The 25943-nt window shown below is 37.2% G+C and overlaps 1 protein-coding gene and 1 long non-coding RNA gene across 2 annotated transcripts in view; one reads left to right on the forward strand and one right to left on the reverse strand.

Annotated features, from left to right (window-relative positions):
* LOC134542859 (uncharacterized) overlaps positions 1-25943 on the reverse strand; it is a 413602-nt gene that overhangs the window by 338147 nt on the left and 49512 nt on the right. The window contains exon 2 of the long non-coding RNA XR_010076861.1: positions 15812-15923. This is a non-coding gene — a long non-coding RNA (uncharacterized LOC134542859). The remainder of the gene's footprint in view (positions 1-15811; positions 15924-25943) is intronic.
* On the forward strand, positions 725-3603 carry LOC134543070 (uncharacterized). Its single transcript, XM_063387824.1, has 3 exons — positions 725-1245; positions 1365-1456; positions 2610-3603. The coding sequence occupies exons 1-3, from the start codon at positions 1002-1004 to the stop codon at positions 3054-3056; spliced, it is 783 nt and encodes a 260-aa protein (XP_063243894.1). The 5' UTR covers positions 725-1001; the 3' UTR covers positions 3057-3603.

Genomic DNA, 25943 nt, shown 5'->3' on the forward strand with positions numbered 1-25943 from the left:
AAATTTAAAAGTATGCAATTTTTCATCAATGTTTTCTTATGACGTAATCACGTACAATTATCATCCGTAAACCGACTTTACAGACAACCCCCTTTTTTACTGTTATTTGGACAACACTGTTTAACAGTTTGTCAGTTAATTGTATCAAACTACCGTTCACCCATGCTAGATTTACGCCTCTCTCGTCTGCAATAACTCCAACGTGACGTAAGCAGAATGAGAAAACATTTTTGACCACGGATCGGACATGCCGACCATGCCATTCGCACGGTTGAACACTGTTGCCAAAAGGTCGGCGACCCTAGCGCTACCTAGTAAGGTGTCGCGCAACTAAAATAGGAAAAAAATCAACAGCTCATCGTTCGTCTCGCACATACCACGTTGTATGTATGTAACCTCTTACGGCTCTCGTAGGGTAGCTCACTCTAAGGCCCATTCTAAGTGACACGGAAGCGGACACGGGTTACGTAAACGTATGCGTAAGAAGTCACAATACAGATTATCTAGCACGGCACGGACACTAAAGCGTACGTATAAGCTGGGTAGTGCCCAATGGGACCACATGAAGCCTAGTATTTTTACATGCTTTATATTAGCTTCACCTGTATGTTTGTTTGTCTGTCCGTCTGTAACTCTTTCGACTAAGAGTGAGTGGCTCATCACTGTAAAATGTCCCACCAATTTCTTTATGTTCGTTAGCCGAGCGGTCTAAGGGCGGGTACAGACTAGAACATTTCAACGGACAGAACATTGTTCGCGAACATGTTTGCAACCAATGTGGACGGGAAAACGAACATTTCCCCGTAACAAAAAATGTTCGGTTGTTTGTTCGGTTGCGATCCGATATTTGTCGGTTTTTGCCCGTCACATCAAAGGATGTTCGCCGTGGCTCGGATAACAGTCTGGACGTCGCTGCGAACACTTCCTGCGAACATTCAGTTGTCGACGTGGAGCGGTGTTGTCTTCACGGAGTTAGTAGCGGTGCGTGACTCTTTTGTTATATGAGAATGGAGTGGTCCAAGGAAGATCAAATAAAACTGATAGATTTGTATAAACAACAAACAGTGATATGGGACCCAAACAATGTTAATCATTTCAACAAAATTAGAAAACAAGACGCGTGGGAAGAAATCGGGGCCGAAATGGACAGAGATGTGGACGAATGTAAGAAGAAAATGGAGAGTTTGCTATCAGCATTAAGAAGGGAGAGGAAGAAAATGAAAGACACTGCTGGAACTGGAAAAGGTGGGTTCATTTCAGTTTTATTTTGTAAAGTAGATTCTTTTAAAACATTAGTACATTTTGATTACGTAAACAAAATTTTAAGTCGCACAAATTGTTCTACAAACAGTAATTTGTTACAGGAACTGACGAAATGTACAGAAGTTCCTGGTTCGCTTTCGAAAGTCTACGTTTCTTGCTGGACAAAAATAAACCAAGAAAGACAATTTCGACGGTAAGTACAAGTTGCTTGGTACCAAACGTTCATACTAAGCATATTCATCTTGCCACGTTACTTTCCCTTCTCGTGTAAAATACTCCGCCAACTCTTCCCTTACGTCAAGTACCGCATTCTTTGATCTGCGGGGAACCCTTGTAACTGGCAACAACGAACCCATATCTGTACCATCATCCCTCCAACGCCCGTGTATTACGTCTCCCGCTTATTCATTATCAAATGTTCCCGGGGGTGTGTAAACTGTAGCAGATTCTGGTCTTTTTCTCAAGAAATTGTGAAGCAAGGCAACAGTCATTACAACTCGCTCAGCATTTTGTGGTTCTAAGAGAAGAGGTTTCCTCAGCACGCGAAAAACTGAAGATGCAATGCCGAACACGTTTTCCACAACCCTGCGAGTACTGCACAACCTGTAGTTAAAAATCCGTTCCTTTGTCCCTTTACGATGATAACCAGCATATACCTTCATAAGGTTGCCCGACAAAGGAAATGCTTCATCCCCAATAAAAAAATATGGGATATCTGTGTTTCTGTTCCTCAATGGGGCGGCGGGAGGAAGATGCAATGAGTTCGATGCAATCCTTTTGCCCAGCTCAGAATTTGCAAATACGCCACCATCCGATATTCGGCCTTGGCATCCCACATCTACAAATAAGAAATTGTAATTGGCATCTACCAAAGCAAAAAGTACTATACTGAAAAATCCTTTGTAGTTTATGTACTCGCTTCCACTATTCATAGGTGACTGTAATACAACGTGTTTACCGTCGAGCGCGCCTACACAATGTGGGAAATGCCACTTGCTTTCAAATTCTCTTGCTACTGCCGCCCATTCTTCTTCAGTAGTAGGAATCTGTAACAGATATATTCAGAACCACATGTAACGACCGGTTGTTATAATTCTCCTTTGACATTTATCCCATTTATTTCATTTACATGTTTATGTTTCTGCCTAACTCAGTGGCAACTAGTCCAATGAAGGGGACGCAGAAACATTATTATACACACGTATTTGACTTGAAATTTTGCAAAATGCAAGAATTACTGTTGTGTGGTGTAATAACAATTTAAACGATGTAGCTATAAAACCAGTGAAAAATTATTTGGCTCAAACGATAATTTATTTATAATTACTTATTATGACATTTTTCAGATGCGAGTAGAAAGCGAAGAGAGAGACGTAGAATGTGGTGCAGTTGGAGAATCAGCACAGGAAACTGTACCGAAAAAGAAGAAGCAGCGAGTCGAAGATGCACGTCTGGACAAAGCCTTTCATATATTGTCGTCCACCGCGAGTCAGCTTAACGATGAGTGCCAACATTTTGGAAATTTGGTCGCATCTAAGTTGAGACAGTACAACGTTGATACTAGATGTACAATTGAAAATGACATTATGGGTATTTTCCTTCGCGCTAACAGGGGTTTCTACAATAACACTCAGAATTTTATACAACCACACTATCCATGTCATTTTCCATCGGACAACTCTGTCATGCAGTCAAACACTGTATTGTCCAACCCTACAACCCCGTGTCCTTCAGCAGGATCACCTACCTTGACGTCTGATGATGATGATTTCATTATTCACGATCTCTTATAAAATATTTTTGTTTTAATTACAGTGCTCCTAATGATTTGTAACACAGTGTAAACAACTTTGTCATTTCTTATAAATAAATGTAGAAAATTACGTTAATAAATCTTTCAATTACACAGTACCGCAGAATAAGTCAATACTTACCTTAATGTAATCCTCAAGTCCTTCGATGAGAGCAGAACACACTTCAGGAATAACTGTGCTGATAGTCTGTTTTGAAATTTTAAATACATACTGAAGGCTGGTATACGAATCACCAGTTGCTAAAAAACGTAATGTCAATGCCAGTCTTTCTATAATTGGAATTGCTTTTCTGAACGACGTATCTCTCTTACCAATTTTCGCTCCTATCAAATTGATCAACCACTCAAAATCTGATGGGTGCATTCTTGTAAAGTTCTTGTAAAGACCACTGACTGACTGAAAACTTAAGTCTGCCAACAAGTTCGAGCCACTATATGTTGTCCTACTTTCATACAGTTTTGTAATCCACCAACGGCGAGATTTCCTTCGCTTTTTAACCGCATAGTGAATGTAAATATATACAGCTGCTGCTACTTACGCCTGTGTACTCATCGTGCCACTGCTAAGTACGGAATGGGTCACAGGGAACACACCTCGAACAATGTTCTTTCGAAATCTGAACACTGTTCGTAAAATGTGTCGAACACTGTTCGCTGTTCTGTTCGCTAAAATGTTCTAGTCTGTACCCGCCTTAAGGCGCGCGACTTCTGTGACGTCAGCTTTCGGATTCAGCGATCGTGGGTTCTACTCCCGGCCACGCCGAAAAAAAAAATGTTTTTTTTTTTTCCCCGGTAAATTATAAGATTATATCCATACATCTAACTGTAAATGATTCGGAGAGACTTTACCATTTCTTTGTGACGTTGCAACTCCAAATAGTTATCTCAGATGGTAATAGGTAGTGTCGGTAACTCATTTCCCTATGATAATTATACATAAATATAGTTTTAAAAACTAAAAAAACATGCTTTTAAAGAATATAAAACTAAAAAGTTAAAAATAAATATAGTTAAAAAAACTAAAGAAACATGCTTTTAAAGATTATCAAACTAAAAAGTAAAAAATAATTTTAAAATTTAATTTATGACAATAGTATATAAGCAATACTAGTATAAATGAGAAAAAAGCATGGGGCGCTTAATATACAAAAAATATGGCACAAAGCGCCTCAAGTTTTTTTCTCATTTATACTAGTATTGCCTATATACTATTGTCATAAATTAAATTTTAAAATTATTTTTTACTTTTTTAGTTTGATAATCTTTAAAAGCATGTTTATTTAGTTTTTTTAAACTATATTTATTTCGGCGAAGGTAGCCATGATAGTTTACGTTTTAAAATACAACAAAAAAAGTTTCAAAATATCTTTACATGACCAGTGTTGTATCACAGTATATCAAAAATTTTATTTAATATTAATTTTTCATTACCATGATATCATTTCTCATTGGCTGTTCTTAGTTACGTTCCCGTGAACTGAGGAAGCGGCAGACGCATAATGAACCTTAATCAAATTGCATTTATGTGATCCTTTTCCAGTTTTTATTGCTTCCGACATAGGACAAACCATTTCACGGCTCAGGTGCTTAATTAATGCGCGTGCTAACATACTAAGTCAACTTATATTGCACCTAACTAGGGGTTGGGGTATTTTAATATGGGTTTTGAGGCACTGTTATGCTGCACACTACAGCATCAAGGGCTGTAAGCTGTAGGCGTTTGTTTATTTGGCATTTTTTGAACGTTCACGGAATTTTTTTCTTTTTTATGTGTGATAGTGGAATCATGTATTATATTTTATGTACTTTCAACTTGCTTAAATAAGCCTATTTTATGCTCAACTTTCAATTGTTTGCGCCAATCTGACTGATTTAGTTGTGCGTGCTTAACGCAGCCATAGTTGTTCACATAGAAGTTGCGAATCTTTAAAACGCAAAATATAGTCTATGCACCAAACATTACGCAATCTGTTGATTATTTCTCTGCCATAGCCTAGATATTTTTTTGTTACGGATCTCGCCTACGTAAGTTTCACAGAAGAATTGGGAAAGGGGGGGGGATGAGAGCAGTTATCGACCGATGCGATATTCGAAGCGGATAAAGAATGAAGACGTAGGTTTTCTCTGGAAACAGAACCGTACATCTTCAAGCCAGGGAGATAAAGCCCTTCCGCGCATGGACGCGCGTTATAACTTCGCCCCCGCTCGAACTTGTCACGTTCAGATGTTTTGTTGCGCTTTCCTTCGCCGGGTCGGAAGAGAAGTTTCGTGGCGCTGGAGTTTCGGAGAATTCTTCGAGGAAAGTTTTCTTTCCCGAAGATGTCACCTGTGCACTTTCACCCTCGGAGCAATGTGCAGCGATGCAACTTGTTTCCAGTCCAGTACCGTCTCAAAATTGTCGTGGGTGTAATGTAGTGTGGTGCAGTGTGATGCGGAACAAACGCCCAGTGGAGAAATATATGGTTTTCAGTGTTCAGACGCTGAGGATTCATACAGTAGACTAACTGAAGAAAAACAAATATTTCGTCTGAGAACCAAAGCATCAACGACCCAGTTTCTGCCAGGCTAATGCTCTTTGTTTCTTCACTGACAAGTTTAAGAAAAATTTATGATTTTCGACTGACCAGATAAGCGTTGTGACTTATCTTGCACTATCTTACTAAGTTCGTGGTATGAAGTTAAAAAAATATACCGTAATTATTTTTTGTACTTTTAGAAACTCAGTTGCCAACTATATCACTTGTAAAACTACACTATAGAGCTTTGTAAAATTTCATATAGTACAAAGCCTTGTCTTGCAATTTTACAAGTGATATCGTTGGCAAATGGGTTTCCGAAAATTTTCTTTGTACTAAGTACAATTTTGGTTTGCAGAGTTCTAAGTAAAATCATTTATTTTAATTTATCAAAGTCAAATCCTATATATGCCATGAAAAGTGTTTTCAAAATATAGAGTACAGCTTATTAGTATAAACTTTTGAGTGTGTACTCAGTTTAATTAAAATAAGGAAGGTTATTGGAGTTGCATTTTTGGAGTTAAATATGTAATATATTTGGCAACTTATTTCGTTAGCACGTTTGATAAAATACACTTTTCTTATTCATAATCCTTGACAATAAAAAAAATTCGCTATTTATCAACTCTCAGAAAATAATCTTAAATTACTATATAAAATAATATGGAACTTGCGAGTTTAAATTCTACGAAGTGAGTTAAAGCTTTATTTATCCCTATGACATCAGAGTGTAAATTTATTAGTTGAGTGTATACAGAATGCCTCAGTTCTTAATGGCAATACTTTGGAATCAATTGTACTGTTCGAAAGCACATTTTGTGTTTTTCCAACTTGTCACTAACTAGCCGTATAAAGACTCTTAATAATAACAGATATACTGCACCCACAACAAATCCGATTACGCCTTTTGAAATAGTATTAGTGATACTGTCAGCCAGCCTTTGATTCCATTTTTCAGAGGCACATAAAAAATTGGCTAATATATGTTCAAACTTTCACTGTAAAACATTTTTTGTACATTTTTAAGAAAATATTTCTAAACCCTGTTGCCAACGATATGCTTGTAAATCTATAAGACAGAGCTTTGTAAAACTGCAATTTTAAAAGTTATATCGTTGGAAATAGGGTTTCCAATGAATATCCTTGTAAAAGTACAAAAAAATATTTTAGAGTGTTTTTAAATATCAGAAATGTAATTTTTAGGTAACTTGGTTTCTGGGTTGTAGCCGCGTCCAAAGTGAATATATATCAACGACGTCACTGCAATGTCGAACGAAACGTCGGTGATATATTCGCCTTGGACGCGGCTGCAACACAGAAGCCAAGCTACTTCAGACAATGGCCGTGAAAGCTTGCGATATTTATGAAATTTTCAAGGTTTGTATACAATTACTGGATTTCAAAACACAAATAATCATATTTAATATAAAAAAAATATTTTTCTATTTGAGTTGATAAAGGTGTTGCTGAATGTTAAAATAACTAAGTAGGATTAGAAAATGATGACTGAATGTTAGAAAACGTGTTTTAAATTTTAAATATTTTAGGGTATGAAGGGAATCAATAAAAACTCGTTAATAAATGAAGCAATGAGATAATTTAGTTCACAAAAACCAACTTGGAGAGGTTCGCCATTTTTTTTTTTTTTAATTTTCATATGTGTGAACTGAAACTAGCCCGCGAGCGTCACATATATCATTCCGCCTCACTTACAGGAATAAACCCCATGACTACGCGGGACTAGTGTGATGATATTCATTTATGGCACTTCACTGTGCTATCAAGGTGTTCGTGGGACGTTTTGAATACATCACCTCCTGGCGATAAGATTGTTCGGCACGTGTTCGTGCTTCACTGGTTCGACCTTTGTTTTTTTTTTATCACTCTTCGCGCACAGCCTCCGCAGTTCCATCTTCTCCGAACCATCCGCTTCGGCCCGGTTAATGGACCGCGATCCATACCGCCAGACAGATATCACGAGCTGTGTCGAGCGTTTCGCCCGCAGAATCCTCTACCCACCCCCCACTTCGCTCCTTCTCCCCGTGATTCATCTCATTACTCTTCTCTTTCTCCTTTATCCTCTCCCGCCTTGAAACTCCCTCCTCCTCACTTTTCCCCCCAGTTCTCGGTTCCCGTGGCTTCTACGTATCTGATCGCTGATTCGTCGACAATGTGCAGCTCCTACTTTCTCGGTGAGATGTTAACGGCTGTTGCGATCCATGACCTATTCCGTGCGAAATAAAAAGGAGAGAAAAAAACAACGTGAGGAAAACAAGTTACGGAGGGCTTTAAGTCGTTGCAGGCTGTAGCGTACAAAATAATACTCTTGAAGAATGGAACAAACAAATCCTCCAAATTTCATCACATATAGGAGATAAAAGGACAAATATGTCGTTTCAGTATTGAATCAATCATTTCTGACCTGTGGGAATCATAAAACTAAAAATATGCGTGTGGTGTTATTTGTACATATGCTTTAAATTAAAACTACCATAGTAATTGCTAGTGGTACCAGATCATAAATGCATATGATTAATATATGTACAGTATTCAAACATAATTCCAGTATGATTCTTATAGTGCTGGAATCAATCTACGTAAGTTAAACCAGACATCTAACGAACTATCAGCCTTTCATTCTTCTCCTGCGGTCACGAATGCCAAAATTATTTCTGAAAAAAAATATATATTTTTATTATTTTACCACCATAAAATTTTTATTTTCTAAGTAGTTATCAAACAATTCCATTACAACCAACGGACAAAGAAGAAATAATTTCCCTACAATAATTAAAGTTCGAGGCTCATCGTAAATTAAGATCCATTTGGTCATTACAAAAATAAACTCGTGTGAAAATGTTTTATTGACATATTTATTTGACTACAGATCTACTTTACATTTTCCCATAATCGTCTTTCAGTTCCAAGCACTTTTCGCAACGTTGCACCAGTTTCTTTAACCCCTCTGGATATATGTTCGCCACCTAGAAATTAACAATCGTAATTTGTTTATTTATGCTGCAATTGTTTACCCACGTTTTATTAAAGCAACCAAAATGACTGTCTTTTCGTCCAAAAAACGGTATATATTTTTTTTTCAACTCGAGTACGGAGATTGCTTAAACGTTTTCCGAAGATGTTTACTAAGCGCCTGTACTTACGCTACACGCATTGCGCATTCGAAGTCTGTGATGCTTATGCCCAAGGCGTTTGTTCCATTCCCAGACGGCGAACTTCTATGCAGAGAAACTGGTGCAGCGTTACGAAAAGTGTTTGGAACTAAATGAATATTATGTGAAAATGTGAAGTAGATATGAAGTAATCCAAAACTTTCAGTAAAAACATTTTCTGACAAGTTAATTTTTTAAAAGACCAAACGGCTTACTTTACGTATAGCTCTCGTAAATTTTAGTTTTATTGCTTTAAGCACTTAATTGTGGTTATTCTTGAACTTTCTTTATAAATTAAATGGGCGTATGTTTTAAAGTGAGAATTCCTCTGATACAAGTAATTTTTTGAACCTTTAGTTAAAAATATACCTGAGGAAGAACAAGTTGTTTAATGATTTTGAAAAATTAGTGTTAATCAATGGACTTTAAGCTTATAAAAACTTTTTGAAAATGGTTTGACATTAATTGCTGAATTATTTGCTCTTTATTGTTGAACATACAAATAACTGTATAAAAATATATATAAAATGGGTGACAACAAGCCGCCAGTTTACGAACTGTTTATCTCGTACCGTTCTTGCCCGTCTTCACGGAAAAATTCGCAAACAATCTCTCGGGATTCAAGATTGCTGGATACTGGGGTGGAACTGTTTAATCACTTTCTTAGAGACGTGGCAAAGAAATGTGGACCGTTGGTTCTAGAAGTGCCTCGTTTATAACTGTGCGTTGGATATTACATTTTCAAAGGACTGAGATTTTGGTAGAAGTCTACAAGATTTTAATGGGCAATGAAGTCGATACACAAGTTTTCTTGTATTATCTTCCCAAAGAGACAGTAAATTCGTTTGCATCTTATCAGTTGTTGCAAGGAAAGATTAATTAAAGATAATTATTTGAATATTAAAAAGGACAGTTGGTATAATTTTCACAATGCTTTAGTATAGTCATTAATTTTTTTTCATCGTGACCTTTATAAATTTCAAATTCCCTGGATTACCATGTGCATAGTCAGGGTATTATTTTCAAAATGTTCATATTTTGACTTACTTATAAAACTAAAAACTTATAGAAAACTATAGTAAATGACTTCAAAATAACTATCCATTAATAACATCATTACAAAGTGTGGTGTGTCTGCAGAGTGTGTGAACCAATTCTCTTAAATGCAATAGGCAGTAAACCAGTTTCTTTTTTCTGTATCTACATTAAGAATAAACTATGTCGCAAATGTGATTTCACAGATAGTTATCTAAACAACGTATCTTCAGTGACATGAACAACGTGTAACGTAATTTAATATTCACATAAAACTTTAGGATGCACCAACGTTATTATGTTAACTTTTTTAATGTTTAGGTGGCTTTTTAGATAGTTTTTTTCCCTTTAATTAAGCAAATATAAATGTAATAGTATTGGCAAAAAATTTATTTGCTGTTTGGAAAGGTTCAAAGGTTATAATTCTATATGTTCAGCTAACGGCCGAGACATGTCCTCAGATGACTGTAATGAAGTTGAACACAAAATAATTAAAATACTGTTAGTTAATTTCAAGTTTTCCTGTAATGTGATATGTTGGTTACCGCAACGCACGAATTAAGGGTCTTACACTAAGGCGACTGCAAAGACTGGGTATTAACGGCCGCCCCTTTGTGGTCGCGCGCGAGAAGGGGTGCCGACTCCCGGCCAGCGTGGCGGTGACATAAACTCGTCTCTGTGAAGTAACCAACAAACCAAACCCCACCAAAATTTTAATGTTACATTCCTTACGGTGCAAAGTCTATAACACGGCCAAAAAAAATACATCGCAAAGCGTTTTTGATGTTTGCAAGGTGGTGTTTTCAACTGACTTTATCGAGAATATTTTGTTTACCTATTACTTATGTAGGTAATGTTAGCATACGAAAAATAATTGCAGCAAGGATCAAATATAAAATCTGTTTTTACTAAACGTTGAATATACATGTAATCGTTCTCTCACAATATTCTTGAATGTTTTTATGTTTTCAAGTTTCCGCTCGCTCTTGCACATTGCACATTGAAAAAAAGCTTTCGTAACAGCTGTCTCAAAAATATTCCAAGTTGTTTCATTTGTGATATTACTGTAGAATCTTCGGTCTTTTATATAAGTAGCTGTGCCTAAGTAAATGTTTATACGTAAGTAAAGGTTCAACAAGCCAGTGGCATTTAAAATTAAATTATGCAGAAAGCCACTGTTGGTTTGATGGGTGCGGATACAGCGATGATACAACGCAAGTTCAAATACTCACATTGTCAGGTTTAAAGTATTATATATTTAATAAATAAAATCTGTGCACAAGGCTCATCAAGTTCTTAAGGCTTTTCTAATAATATCACTTTTAAAATCAAGAATTTGCGTTATAAGTAGGCATAATTAGCCTATTTTTAATGAAGCTAATTCATTCTTGGCATAGATTCCTCTAAAAAATATATATAACTTATTTACATTTTAAAATCAGTGACTGTCATTAGAAATGTTTTGGCAAAATTACCTTCCATTCCTCAAATGGCTAATGTGCTGTCCACAAGTAAGGTGAGAGTAATTAAAAGATATATCAACAATTATTTTATAGAATCTCAAATTCTGCAATTCAAAAATGCTTTTATTATTTTAATTGAAATTTAATATTTTAATATTATTTAAAATTTTCAAAAGATCTCTGTAGTTCTAATCTAAGTAATGTTATTAACAAACATATAAAGCTGAAGATGCCTAGAAAAAAATATATAATTTAAATTGGCAATGATATTAAACTAAATAAATATGTCTGGTATTCATGAATAAATTTGAGAACTTATTAAATTTATCAACGTGAAATAAGCGTAGATTGTATATATATTTGACCCTTACTGCACACTTAATAAGCTACATTACCTACCTAAAATTATTAGAAAAACAAATATCTTTCCTTAAAGAAAGTTGAACACTTTCGAACCTGAAAAAGGCTTCGTAATTTATTATTTTTTCGGCCGTATTAGAGTGAATACAATTTTTAATGCTAAATCATTGGAGGCTTTGTATCGTATAAGGTGCATAACCTTAAAATGTTGTAAATTTTAGTTTTTTGGTTACTTTACAGTGACGAGTTAATTTGATCGCTGCGCTAGCCGGTGTCAGCGACCTTTCTCTCACACGATCAATAATGGCGGCCGTAAATACCTGGTCTTTATAGTGTTCTAGCCTATACCAATACTACGTAGGTAGTATACTTATTTTTCCTCGCGCTTTTTGCCGGTTGGCTGTCCGCGTTGTGAAACAAGATGAAGAAACGCAATTTGAAGGGTAAATGTGATTTGTGACGGAGTTCAGGGAAGTTGAATGAATGGGCCGCAGGTAACGGTACCTACTGACTATTTTCACGGCGTACTTAATTGCTCAGACGATCGTCCAATTAAAATTATTTAATCTTGTGCTACCAGAGACTACTGGGTACCTGGTTACACAGCCGATCAACGATATTGGATACTTAAGCTGAAAAATTACAATAACAGTAGGTCGTGCGCACAAGATTTTACCGCCATGTTTTCCAAACTACTGATTCACAATAGCGCATAGGACGGTCGTGTGCATGGGAGACAGTTCGTACGCATATAAGGAAAATGAATATATTTTATTTCTGTTACGGATGCATGGCGGAACAATCAATGAGAGTAGAGCAGGATGCAATTTGGGGGGACTAGAGAACTGTTTATACTTATAAATCATATTGTGCAAGAAATTGTCGAGATATTACAATGCTCAGGTATAATTCCTGCTTTAAAAATTAATTAATGATATTACTTATAAGTCACTGATCAAAATTGTAGAGAAAAATGTACTCTTAAAAAGGTACATGCCATCTCTAAATTCACAGACACATAACCAAGGTAATAAAGAATGAATGAGTGTATGAATTCGTGAATGACAGTATCATAAATAGAATATTAATTTTAATAAGATTTTTTAAATCAAAACAATATTTTGGATTGTTTATGCAAGAACTAAAATGTACGTTATTTAGTAGTTCATTAATCAATGCTCTAATGTATAAAATGTTATAATGTTAATTTATGCTTGATTTCTAGTTAATACTTTTATAGGGTCAATTCCTGTAATACGTCCACTAAAATTTAGAAATAGTGATATATCCATACAGGATATAAATACGGAGATGAAAAAGTACTATTTTTGGTACATAGCTTCTGCAATACAATTAAATATAATAAAAGTTTAAATACGCTTATAATAGAACAGTTAAAAAAATATAATTGAAAGATAGCCAACTTGGCCATAATAGAAAACAGTCTTTTAATATGACCACCAATAATAATGTAATTTTAATTAATTTTTTTACATTCCGAAATATTTTTTGTCAGTGTTTCCTGCTATTGCATATTATTCATGGTACCAATCCTTAAATTCCATGCAACAAACCCATACTTCTCCCTTACGATAATCACTATTCAGTCCATCACAGTATGAACACCAAGAGTCTGGATATTTTCTAAAGTATTTTTGACAGTGGCACTCTTCTTCAATTTACTTATATTGTCCTTCATATAATGTACAAGTTATGGTTGTGTAAAAATGGTAGCCGCTTGGCATCAGAGGTAAAATCTGCAAAAAAAATTCTTAATGGTTGTTTTAGAAGACACTGTATGCTTGAGAACTTCAACTTATATAAGCAGATAGCAGCATATGCTTATACTCAAAAAACATTGTAGTGAATGCCAAAAACAAAAGTTTCAAAATGAAAAAATAACCATTGGTTACTTAGTTGGCTTTTCTTTAAATAGTTAAAAATTCAATAAAGTTTTTTTTAATTGATTCCATTTCCTTTTCTAGGTTCAAAAGATTTATTTCCTGAAAGTAAGAAAAACAACTGACAATGAAATGGCGCCAGCTGAACGACCCTCAATGTCGAATAGTACACGGCACGATATGTGTTGGACATTCCAGGTACCCACTCCCACGCAACTTTTAAAAAGTTTTTCTCTAGACAAATTACTAGACTGGCCATATTACATTGTTTGAACCCACATGGTTTGGTGTGTCAGTGTCGAAATAATTAAAAGAATAAAGCCGTATGAGCTACTCCAACAAAACCCTATTGACACATGCATGGGTTATCAGCTCATATGTGCATGTGAATAGGTGAATCAGGCCTGACACTCATTCAGGCATATCTTCGTGTGATATCACGGTATTAGTGTCAGTGTACTAATGGGCAGTTGCTACGGACCTGACTTCCCGGCTCGTAGGTCGTTCTCGCACGCACACGCCTGACCAATCAGCGGCCATTTGGTTCCGTCAACCATTCGGTGCAGGAAGGGGGGTCAGTGGGGGGGGGGGGGGGGTGGACGGCGGAAGGGCTGCAGTGTCAACTCAGCTCCTCTCTAATGAGACACGCGATTGTCCGCTAATGAAAGAGAATATCACGCGTGTGTGGATACTGAAGTGGGCATTGGGCTTGTGATAATATTTGTGCGGGTTGAGTTGATGGGATAATGTTTTCGTATAAATCAGAAAGCGGTCGCTTGTTCCGTCGATAACAAAAAAAATGAAAAAATACAAACGCCAATTTTTACTCAAAGCGCACCAGTATACAATGACAATTTAATTTTTCTTATTAAGTTTTACAATCGGTTTGCTGGTAGGATGGAAAAAAAATGGGTGGCTTACGTACTAAACTAAACGAAAACTTGAATTTCTAAAGAACATCACTCATCCATACCTTACTCAGAGATTCGAAACCTGTATCTCCACGCTCGGAAGTTGGTACTTCTACAACTGAGCTGAGGCGGTCGGCGGCTAAGGATCTGGGTCTATAATTTAATGTTAAAGGAGAATGCCTACGGTTCATTGATCCCTAGTCGATCCCGAACATATACGATGCTCGCCGCTCGCCCGTGCAGCTTTGCAATCGGAATAAGAAACGCATTTCTGCCATACTCCGTACATTCTCGCGATTTTAGAGTATTATTTTTTAATTCGTTATTAGCTAACACATTTGTATACAAAAATTAGTCGGTGTGTATTGCCAATTGGTTGTTGACCCATTTTACCTTCTGGCAGGATTGCAAGTGATTGGATAATTTTAATTTTGTAACGTTATTATTTGTTTCACGTGTCAAACTACATAATGGTCAAATGAGAACGACGTTAGAGCCCCTCTCCAAATAATAAAGCGAAACAAGCAGGTCTATAATGCCTAAAGTTAGCTGCGCGGTTTTGTGCGCCTATTGTTTTTTTTTTGTTTTGTTTTTTTCGTGCTCGATGAAAAGCGCCAAATATAGCGCTAGCCACACATCTCTACAGTACATTCGATTAAAAACTGAACAAATTTTATTTCTAAGGTTCTTTTTTTTTTTATCGGAAAGACGCTAAAACGTGAAAATTTTTGTTGCAAAGGGTTGTCACTTTGAAAATGTTTGAGTATAAGTAATGCTGCTCATCCGTTGGCATGAATGACCGTCCAAAGTCGTGGCCGAACACGATCACATTGAACGCGGCGGTCGAGAGGTCAAACAAGAAATTGTTGACGTGAATACGTCTTACAAATAGGGATTCTAGTTTTAAAAGTAGAGTGTAACGCAGATAGCATTGAATTTGAAACGTTTTAAAATATAAACCGGGCTTATTACATTCAAGTTTTGTACATATATGCCTCATAGGCAGGGTAAGGTTTTACGCATGTACCATTATAAAACTTTTTTTGTGTGCTTACAGGTCACTTTGAGTAGTAGGCACGTTTCTTGAAATTTAGTTTTCGGGTGGCTCTTCTACTTTAAGAGCTGTTTTTGTATACACGCGTTGACCAGTTTGAATTAAATAAGATTCATTTTGTACAGAAGATAGTGAGCTATTTAAAAAACGTTTGGAAGGTTTTAAAGACGGTTACAAGGTTATATATGTGAGACAAAATCACAAAGAAAAGTGCTAAAAAAAATTACATTGTCGAGGCATAAAACGAATTTATATAATCGAAATTGCCAGAAATGACGATTAGGTGAAAGAACAGCTTGTGAGATTCAGAAAAGGCGCCACTTACCTCTGCAGAACCGACCAGACTCTGCAGGGAGAGTAATAACGCCAAGATGGCGGACGTCACCCGTCCTGGTACGAGTGCCGATGGTGTTCATCCGCGGCCTAGCACGGTACGGCTGTAACAGAAATAACATTGATAGTTCAATTACGAACATTTGATTGGAACTGCCGTCTTTTATTTAACTTCCAGTATACACGACGTATTCACGTTAAAAAATTTTCGGCCGTGTCCCGACACAGGCTACTCATTTTATTATTGCAATTTTGAGACGTGGCGGACGTTTCCGTGAGTCGGTAGATTTTCTTCGGGTGCTCCCGTTTCGCCCACAGATTCACTCCGTCAAAGCTCTTTTCCCACGTCATCACCACTCATGGTCTCTAACGAAATGGATATTGAAAGTACAATAAGCCTTCATACGATTGTTCACGATATGTACGAGGTTTAATTGAATGCAGTGCCTCCATGGCCATAACTTTTTTTTACCCGATTTTACACATTCTTGTTGTGCTTGAAAATCGTACGTGTCCTCAATGCAATTCTCTAATTTCTTTTCCTCCAGGGTGTCGTTAGTCTCATTAAAACAAGAGAGAATCCTTCAGTTCATAGAACATACAGGATAGCTTCAGTTCACAGGGATGTCACACCCGAACAGTTCAAAATTTCTCCGAAGTTTCCCGAACACTCTTGAAAAAACACCATAATTCAATAATTATTATATTTTACAGTCATAGAGTATTTTAAATAACGCTAGCCTAACCTAATCAATCTTACATTTTAGTTACGATAAATTAAATGTGATACTTAGCAGCCCTGCTGTCCTTTATAACAAAACCATCAAAACCCAGCTGTCATAAACTGAACACTGGAGGTTAAGGGCGTGGTACTCCCGGCGGACTCCGCGGGTCGATGGCTGTGGGGACAGCTCGGTGGCAGCCAGCAATGGCTGCCAGGAACTGCTTCATCAAGCAACCATTCTGAGTCTCCGCGTGGAAAAGGCTTCTCGGGTTATTTTTAGCACGACGCGACGTGGCGCTTGTGAAGAGAGGAAAAAAAGGGCAGGGGAGAGAGAGACTCCAATTCGCAGCTCTCTAACCGCATTATTGAAGGCTCCGCGGGGGATTTTCGCAGCTCTTCCTCGTCTCCTGGTCCAACACTTTTCAGTTCCGTCTGGCTACCCCTCCCCCATTCCCCCCAGAAAACCTTGTATTCCCGCACCTACCCCGACCCCTTGCCGTGTATTCGTCTCTTCCAACAGCCCGAGCGATCATTACCCAGCCACAGCTCAACGCTCTTCGGAAATGAGTAAACCCATAATGAGCGCATAGGAATTTCTTCTGCCCCTATTTGCAGAAAAACCAATATCTGTAATTTACGCCCCGTGTACATACTGCAGCTAAGGATTTAGACAGTGCAAATTAAATTAAGGGGCTGGATAGTAAGCAAATGACGCCATCTTGGTTTCACCAGTTTTTTTGGCAGTAACAATTCTCTGTCATTCAAGCATATCATATATGGCTAAAGTTAACAGTGTTTGTATGTTGTGGCGTTGTTCCGCCTCGGGCTAGTGATATTGTTTACTTTTGCAGCTATTCTATTTTAAGAGCTGCTCTAGGTGCCATATTTAAATTGAGTTATTTTACATTATGTGAATTATGTTATATTATTTATCGGTGTGCGTGTGTGTGTTTTTGGCTTGTAGAGTTTTAAGTATTCTTGGTTTTTATTTTGATATTTTTTTCCTCAAGCACTTACGAAGGGTGTGCCATAATTACGCGAGTTTATGGTTGTGGAGTGTACCATTATCTTGGCGCCAGGTGTACTTAGACTATGGGATCGATGCGGTAATTTCGGTCGGTTGTGCTGCGTCGGCGCGCGGAGCGCACGATCGAATGCGCGAAATACTGAGATGCGCGCTGGAAGAGCGACGCCTCGGGTCAGTTCCTGCTGATATCAGCTGCAGGCCACACCTCGGGCTGAGCCGGGTGCTCGTAGGATGATGTGGACCACGAGCCTAGTGCTTGCCAGCCCGCGTGTGGAGCACGCCCTGTCATAGCCACGGACTAACTAGTAAGACCAGCTCCGACGTATGTTCTGCCGTCATGCGCGAGTCTGTGAATCAGGTCATTTTGGCCCGTTCAGGGATCCTCGCCACAGACAATGACGTAGGCGTGGAACAGTTAAAACATATTTTCTTGACGTGACAACGTCTAATAAATCGATGAACGCCGGCTGTACGCACGAAAAAGTGTCCCGTTACGCACATTGTTCCGTTACGCTGTGTCCCGTTACGCTCATTGTACGCTTGCGCCGCACCGACAGAAGTGAAAACATAAAACCTTGTTTATAAATGTGTAATATTAAATAATTTCTACGTCAAATGTACGTAAGAAAATTAATCTGATTACTAGTATAATTTCAAGTATTTATTCTTTTATTATTAAAATTAAAATGATTCAATTTTATTCATAAAAGTATGCAATCATTTCATCAATGTTTTATTATGACGTTGTCACGTTAAACTATCGACCGTAAAACGACTTTACAGACAATCAATTTTTTTTTTTCACAACAGTCAACTGCTGTAGAACGAGTTATTTTCGCGTTTGCAACCGGAATTTAAGTTTTAGCATTTTTATATTGTGAACCCTTTCAGTTGATTGGCGAGAACGAAATTTTTTTGTTACGTAAATATTTACGTTAGGTTTTGGGTCAGCGCGGTGTCGTCGCGCAAGCTAGGCGCTCCCTCCTCAGCGACTCTCTGCTCGCGCGAACACGTGAGCTCTGCAGTCGCACTGCTGGGGCGAGCAGGACCTGCGAACGCCGCGGGTCTATCGGCGCGTCTCTGCTGTGCGAGAGACCGAAGAATGACCCTTTAATTCTGCAGCGCTTATTTCATGAACACTTTTCCCTTGAATTTCAGTTTGGTTTTACGAGCGAAAGCTCCGTCGAGACTCGCAGAAAACGTCCCCAAAAGTTCAGGAACGGAAAACACTAAATGGCCCAAAGAATTATTGTTTTGTTTTTTTTCTACTGAGAGAAAAACTTCACGGCTCTCTTGCTAGTGCTCGCGGAAACTCCGCCCGCTGGAAGAATACCCTTGCCGCGTCGCACACTTTACAGACATTTGCGACAAGGTCACGAGAAGCGAATACTTTTTCACGGTTGTGACGTGGTACCCTCCCAAGCCATTAAAATTTCATGAGAACTTTCTAAGTTTAACATTTAAGAATTTAATTAAGATTGATTAGTATTTTATTCATAAGTTTTAAATTTGTTTAATCAAATTTTTAAGAAATGCGCTTTATATATATATAATATATATATATATTATATATATATATATAATGTGTAGAAACTGTAAGAAGCCATGTTACTTATTTATGAGGTCCCTAAGTAATGTTGCTCCCTGTTACCTTCTTAACCGTAACCCGAGAAGAGTTTTGGAATGATTTCAGGTCGCTTAAATCATTTTAGAATTTCACTTTTGGTCTTCCTATTCACTGTAGTATTTACACTGTTTAGAAATAGTTTCTCCTGTTTCTCCATTTTAGGAACTAACATATGTACTAATACTGTGGATAGACGCTATGCTATGGTCTTTGAAAATCTCTTAATGGGTGATATCTGCCTTCCTGTAGGCAAATTTTATATATTAGACAATACATTTGTTTCTGGCTTGAAAACTGTTGAATCCATTATGACATCTTCCCTAAATTTAACATAAATACTTTGAGAACCATCAATCATGAATTTTTTTAAATATATTTTCGTAGCCTTTTCAATGTAGAGAAATATTCACGGTAAATGCGGGTATGATTAAAAAGACAGTAAAATTCTATGTACATAACAAATAAAATACAACAAATAAAAATCATTTCAAATACGCTTTCTGTCTCAGCAATCGTGACTCAATAAATATTAGATACCGGCTAGAAATTAAAAAAAATTCCGGACAGACATTATCAAGAATGCAGTCTGTCTGGTTTCAAAATCATGCTACTCTAGCTATAAAATCATTGCGCATAACCATAACAATTCTATGGTTCATTTCGCACTATGGATTATGTTTCCAGTTTATTTCAGATTTAATTAAATTACCTCACAAAATTTTCGTATTATATGCTGACTCATGTTTTGTATGGTGGGCGAGAGAATACAATAAATAATTACAGTAATAATACCATCGTTTGCACATATTTCCACAACCCTTTTAAAGCTTACTTAAAGATATCATTTTTGGTAATAAATAAAATTACTTGCGCATAAAAAATTCCAGACCGTGTCAAGTCCAGTAACTACCTACCACTGTGGTAAAATATCATTCAATAACTTTTGTATTTAAAATTTTCCGAAAATTTTTCAGCATTCCGATTCTGCAGTACGGACAAAATATAATAAAATGTAAAATATTGTTTCTATGTTTAAATGCATTTCCAAATGTAGTTCAAATAGGAGGTTTTATTGCTTCGGTTTATTCGATTGAGTCGATGATGAATGTGATATGTTGTTATTTCGAAAAACAATGGCCTTGCAGCGAGCAATTAATTTTTGAAAATTTTTATTTGTTTGCGTTTCCATGGTGTGAAATGTTTCGAATGTAATATTGGCTGCAACTTGCGTCATGTGTTGCCACCATATGTTTCCTCTTAAATTTCACCGGATTTATAGCCGCAGTAGTTCGCGTGGCTATGACAGGAAATTTCCGCAGTCAAAGCGAGTGTAAGCCCTAATATATTGCATTGATTGTCGTCATATCCCACAAGCACACAGATCGAACGTAAACCGTGAATTCAATCTGACGTATTAGATAATATATTGTCTTATTTAACGTGCGTACATTTCCGTAATAGTAGAGAGCTGTCCTGTCATTATTTTGTAAACTTGGAACCAACTCTAAAACTTTAAAAAAAAGTTTTATTTTCAAATATGTCCGGAAGGTTTTCATGGAATCAAAAGATTAAAGGCTGTGACAGTTTTACTTTGGCAGGCAGTAGCTCATGGTTGCGTGAGACGGGTTATGTAAAATGATCAAATACTGTTTGACCAGGTGAAGTTATATTTAGGCAATATATACCGAAGGTAGGAGAGTTTGAAGTAATTACGCCGGTATTCCAAATCACAAAAATAAGGGTTTAGGTGTTGAATATGCTACTCCTGTACCCTAAACGTATTCCTAGTGCACGATAGGACACGACCAACCCACTATTTTTAGAGAACAGATTTCGGTGTCTTATCCGTGACCTAACTGTTGCCCAAATTCCACGCATGCGCAGAGTTCACTGTTTCGTTGATTTCGTCCAGATGGTGAACTCGCATCTGGCGCTATTATATATATATATGTATGTATGTGTGTGTGTGTGTGTGTGTGTGTGTGTGTTCGTGAATATCGGGGGACGTACCAAACGAATTGGTGTGGCAATAGAACTTTATGGTAGCGAAACTATCCTGGAATACAGTTTGTACACTTTAATGGTCATAACAAGAAATATTATCAACTTAAAAAGTACTTGAGAAGATTAGAATAACACCATTTAATTCGTGAAATGGTGCTGCTATCTCTAGGAATTTTTGCCGTAGCAATAGTATCGATGGGTTGTCAAACGCCGTTAGAATGCGCTGGATCCAGTTTCCATTCTCGCGCAGGACACCGTTTATTAAAATGATACCCGATCTGTTTCCGTACTGAGATTCGGTTTGGACACGTTCTTGAATACGGCCCGCGAGTTAGGTTACGGTTGTATCCCAACAAGGCAGTGCTTATTCGCTATCTTACCCGAGCGTGTTGACGGAGAACGCCGGTTGCAAATAATCCAGAAATATTTGTAAATTTTCAATAATTTTTGACGTGACAACGTCTAATAAATCGATGAACGCCGGCTGCACGCACGAAAAAGTTTCCCGTTACACTGTATCCCGTTACGCTGTGTCCCGTTACGCTCATTGTACGCTTGCGCCGCATCTATCTCTCTTCCACTCGATTGGAACAACCATCGATTTGACTTTTTCGAGGCACATTAAACTTGAAACACTCCCATTCGTTTCCTACCTTTCCTATCATCGTCCTATCGTTAACAGAATAACACAGATTGGAAAAAGTTAAATAGCAAAAATGTATAAAAGTTATAGTTAAAATAATCTCTTCGTTAAAGTAATAAACATATTTGAATTAATGAGTGCAAATAAAAGTAAATTTATCAATTAAATTGTATATTTCATTTCACTCCTTCTTTGTATCCATAAAAAATAGTGATAATTCAATAAAAATGATTCAATTTTATTCATAAAAGTATGCAATCATTTCGTCAATGTTTTGTTATGACGTTGTCACGTCAAACTATCGTCCGTAAACCGACTTTACAGACAACCAATTTTTTTGTCAATTTGCGGGCATTAAGTTCGCTTATTTTAAACATTAATCCACAAGAACAATCCTGGTAAACAAGCAAAATTTGAAAAACCTGTTAAGACTAGAGCAAGAACACTGAAATTATGAAGAACTCTTCGTTTAATTGAGGTGAACCCTTATTTTAAAAGTCCGTAAATATACTGTTATTTCTAGCAGTGAGCACCTCCTAAGGTAGAACTAGACATTTTATAAACTTATAAGAGTCCGGACATCGGACAAGTTTCCACACAACAAAGATTCAAAGCTTGTGAAATATGCCCTTCCCCTTAACACTATGTTGATTACCTCTACACTTAACGTTTTCAAGAGAGGCAAGTGTTATTCCCCATTTCAGACATACGTAACGCGCACCTTAGGCCCGGTGCACACATGCGGACATTGTCCGCGCGTCGCCGCTGCGGCGCCGCAACGTTGCCGCAGAAACACAATCACACAGTATGGAAAAATACCGGACAGTCTGAACGATGCCGACTAACGAGATGGATGTGTACAAACGTAAACGGGTATTCTTTGTGTACCTAGTATACAAATGTTTATTGGATACAACTAGGAAACATTGGATGCATCCGTTCACCGATTCAAGACTCCTGAGAGGCAGATTTGCCACAAGTTTTTCAGACCTGAGAGGCAATGCAGAAAATTTCACAATTATTTCCGTATGAGTGTCCAGTCATTTGATGAATTGTTAGCGAGAATTACGGACAGCATAAAAGCGAAGAACACAGCAAAGTGTACAAGGGATGGATGATGTAACACATAATGACACAAATGGATGTAGAGTGGCACTCCACTGCAACCAAATACGAAACACACTTGCTGATTATTTTTCCTCGCCTGTTGGCAGTGTACCATGGCAACAAAATAGCATCTGAACATTTTAAAGTGTATGACATAGTTGCTTTGTAGGTTGGCCCACGCATAATATTTCATCAGCATGTATCCTGACATTATGTACGTACATTAACGTTAAATATTCACTGACATGTTTCACATCTGAAAATGTATTTAATCATACAGCCTGTTCTGAAATACTGTGCGTTTATTAAAACACTTATTTCTTATCTGTATTTATATAGATCAGTATATAGGCATTCATTAAAATAAAGTATAATGTATTCTTACATATTTCGAATGTTTTTCCTTGTCATCCTTTTCGTCAAACGATTCGCAAAATTTACGGTACATGTTGATCCACGCACTTCTTTTTTTATTGCGGTCATGGTATTCTTCAACGGCAACGCTCCATATCTCTGGATAACTTTTAACTTCTGCGATGAATAGTTCAACATCTAACATGTCTTAAAATTAACGTGATGCTGCCATCTCACTTTGCGGCAATCGACCGCACGTGTGCACTGCTCGATTGACACCAATGTACTAAGGAACGTAGTTGGACGTGCGGCGCCGCAGCGTTCCTGTGGGATCTACGGACAAAAATGTAAGCACAGTGGACGTGCAATAGACGTGCGGTGCCACTGCGGCGCCGCAGCTGTGTGTGCATTACTTCTTATCAGTCAAGCCTTCGAGGACGCATCTCCGGCGCCGCAGCGGCACCGTGCGGACAATGTCCGCACGTGTGCACCGGGCCTTAAGGTCACATGCACTTACAGTCACAGTCTAATGACCTACTTCGTTCTGTGGTCGCGTGATTCACACATGCTTGCTACAGGTTGAGTCCTTTCAAGGATCAGACACCACAGGCAGGCTGTAGGTTATGAAAGCAAAATGTAAACTGAAATCCGGTCTTTTCCAAATAAGGATCATTATAAAATGTTAAGCTCTTTATTCACTACTAAACGTTTTTTTTTATTTCAGCCCCATCTGGCAATGCCGATTTATTATATTATTTCAAGGTTCGATAAACCACATGTTTTAGCCTTGGACATTTACTAAAGTCAACATTCGTGGTACAGTTTAACTATTGCGCCATTTGCAGTCCCCTGCGAAGTAATTAGTAATTTCTTCTCGGGAGTTTTTTTATGCAACATGCTAACAAATACAAGGATACAACAACGTAGCTTGGAAAAATATAAAGTATACCTTGTTTCCCCAATATCTTCACTAATGAAAAAACTTTAAATGAATATAGGTAATAAAACTTCTCCATTGAACTAATTCTTCGTTAATTTAAAAAAGTGCTATGCTTAATGTCTCGTCGAAATGAATATCAGAGACGGATGGAAAGTCAAGTAGTTTGATGGAGTGGTGACGTAATGCACTGGGGAAAACTGAAGTACCCCGTAACCCCGAGAACGGAAATCTCAAAAATTCTGGTTCGAACAAAACGGTAATTCAAAACAGAATCGCTCTAGTGAGAGGCGAGTGGTCTTAGTTAATAAAATGTAGTTTAATATCTTTGAAAAATAATGGGATTATTTCATTAAGGTTCAGATTTACATGATAAATTAGTTTTAAAACATAAAAGTGGCAAAAAAAAACTCCTAAACTTGCATACACGTCCAAGTTGTATGAATTACTCAGCGGTGGAAAAACATAAAATTAATGTCTAGTGAGAGATTACGTCACAATTAGTTAACCACGAGGTGTCATTCGTAAATTTTTGTCTGAATTCTTTCCACGTGTCATGCAAGTTTATTTACTAGAAGTTACCGGCGCTCGCAGAGCTTATTTCTAAAATAAATTTGGCCATTTATATATATATTTTTTTTTTTTTTTTTTTTTTTTTTTTTAAGTGTGTGGGTGGGTGGAGCTGTTCCCGACATCACCATAGTAATTCGAAAGATTATAAAAATTAGGAATAGAATAATAGCCCATTTAGATGTAAACGCAATGATGTATTTATTATAAGACCAATTGTTTATGGTTGAGTGTAACAAGCTTAAAAAAAGACGCACAAAAATGTTTTCGTCTATACTTCTATACATCTGGCCACGCACTTATGTACCGCATTATGTTTTTTCTAAATATCCGCAAACGACTAAATTTCATTACTGGCAAGCGGCATGCATGATACACGAATATATCTCCTACCTTAATATTAATTCAGAAAAATCATTCTACGTGAAAGTATATTGTAAATATTTCACAAAAGTATTTAGTAGCAGAACCTAAACAAAGACACTTAATATACGTAATTTATCATGAATGCACCATTTGAACCATTATTCAAACACAAATTCTGGCAGTCTTGTCAGTATAACATCGCGCCCCCGACGCGATGGAGACGTAAGAAAAATAAATAAATAAATTATCGGAATGACTGTCTCTTCTGCGACAGATTCGTCAAACGTAGATCGTTAGAAATTCTTTTTCGCGTCGCGTCGGGTTGATGGCGTCGCGCCGGTCGGACTTATGTGATTTCAAAAACGTATTTATTTTTGTAAATGGAACTTAAATATTCATGTAAAGTAACAGATATTTGAACATGTCTACGTTTACATGAAAACAACTGTATCACTGCAAAATTGTATTTGCATAAATACTGGGCTCGGATGTTTTTACCAGAGCATTTATGCTTCGTGTTATCCCAGTACCTTCAAATACTTAAAGTTATTTGTAAACCGTCTCCTGTATAGCTTTAAATTATTAACTGCGCAAAATACAACAAAATAAAGTCAAGCTGTTGTATATTCGATTATATTTTCCAATGTGTAAAAATTGTGTTTAAAAGAAACATCAATTAAAAAATAAAATTATGCGCCAATTTTTGGAAGAAATGCTCAGCGTCATCTCGAAAAAAGTATTCCATAGCCACGTGTTTCCAAAGTT

The sequence above is a fragment of the Bacillus rossius genome, assembly GCF_032445375.1.
Source record: "Bacillus rossius redtenbacheri isolate Brsri chromosome 9 unlocalized genomic scaffold, Brsri_v3 Brsri_v3_scf9_2, whole genome shotgun sequence".
NCBI lineage: Eukaryota > Metazoa > Arthropoda > Insecta > Phasmatodea > Bacillidae > Bacillus > Bacillus rossius.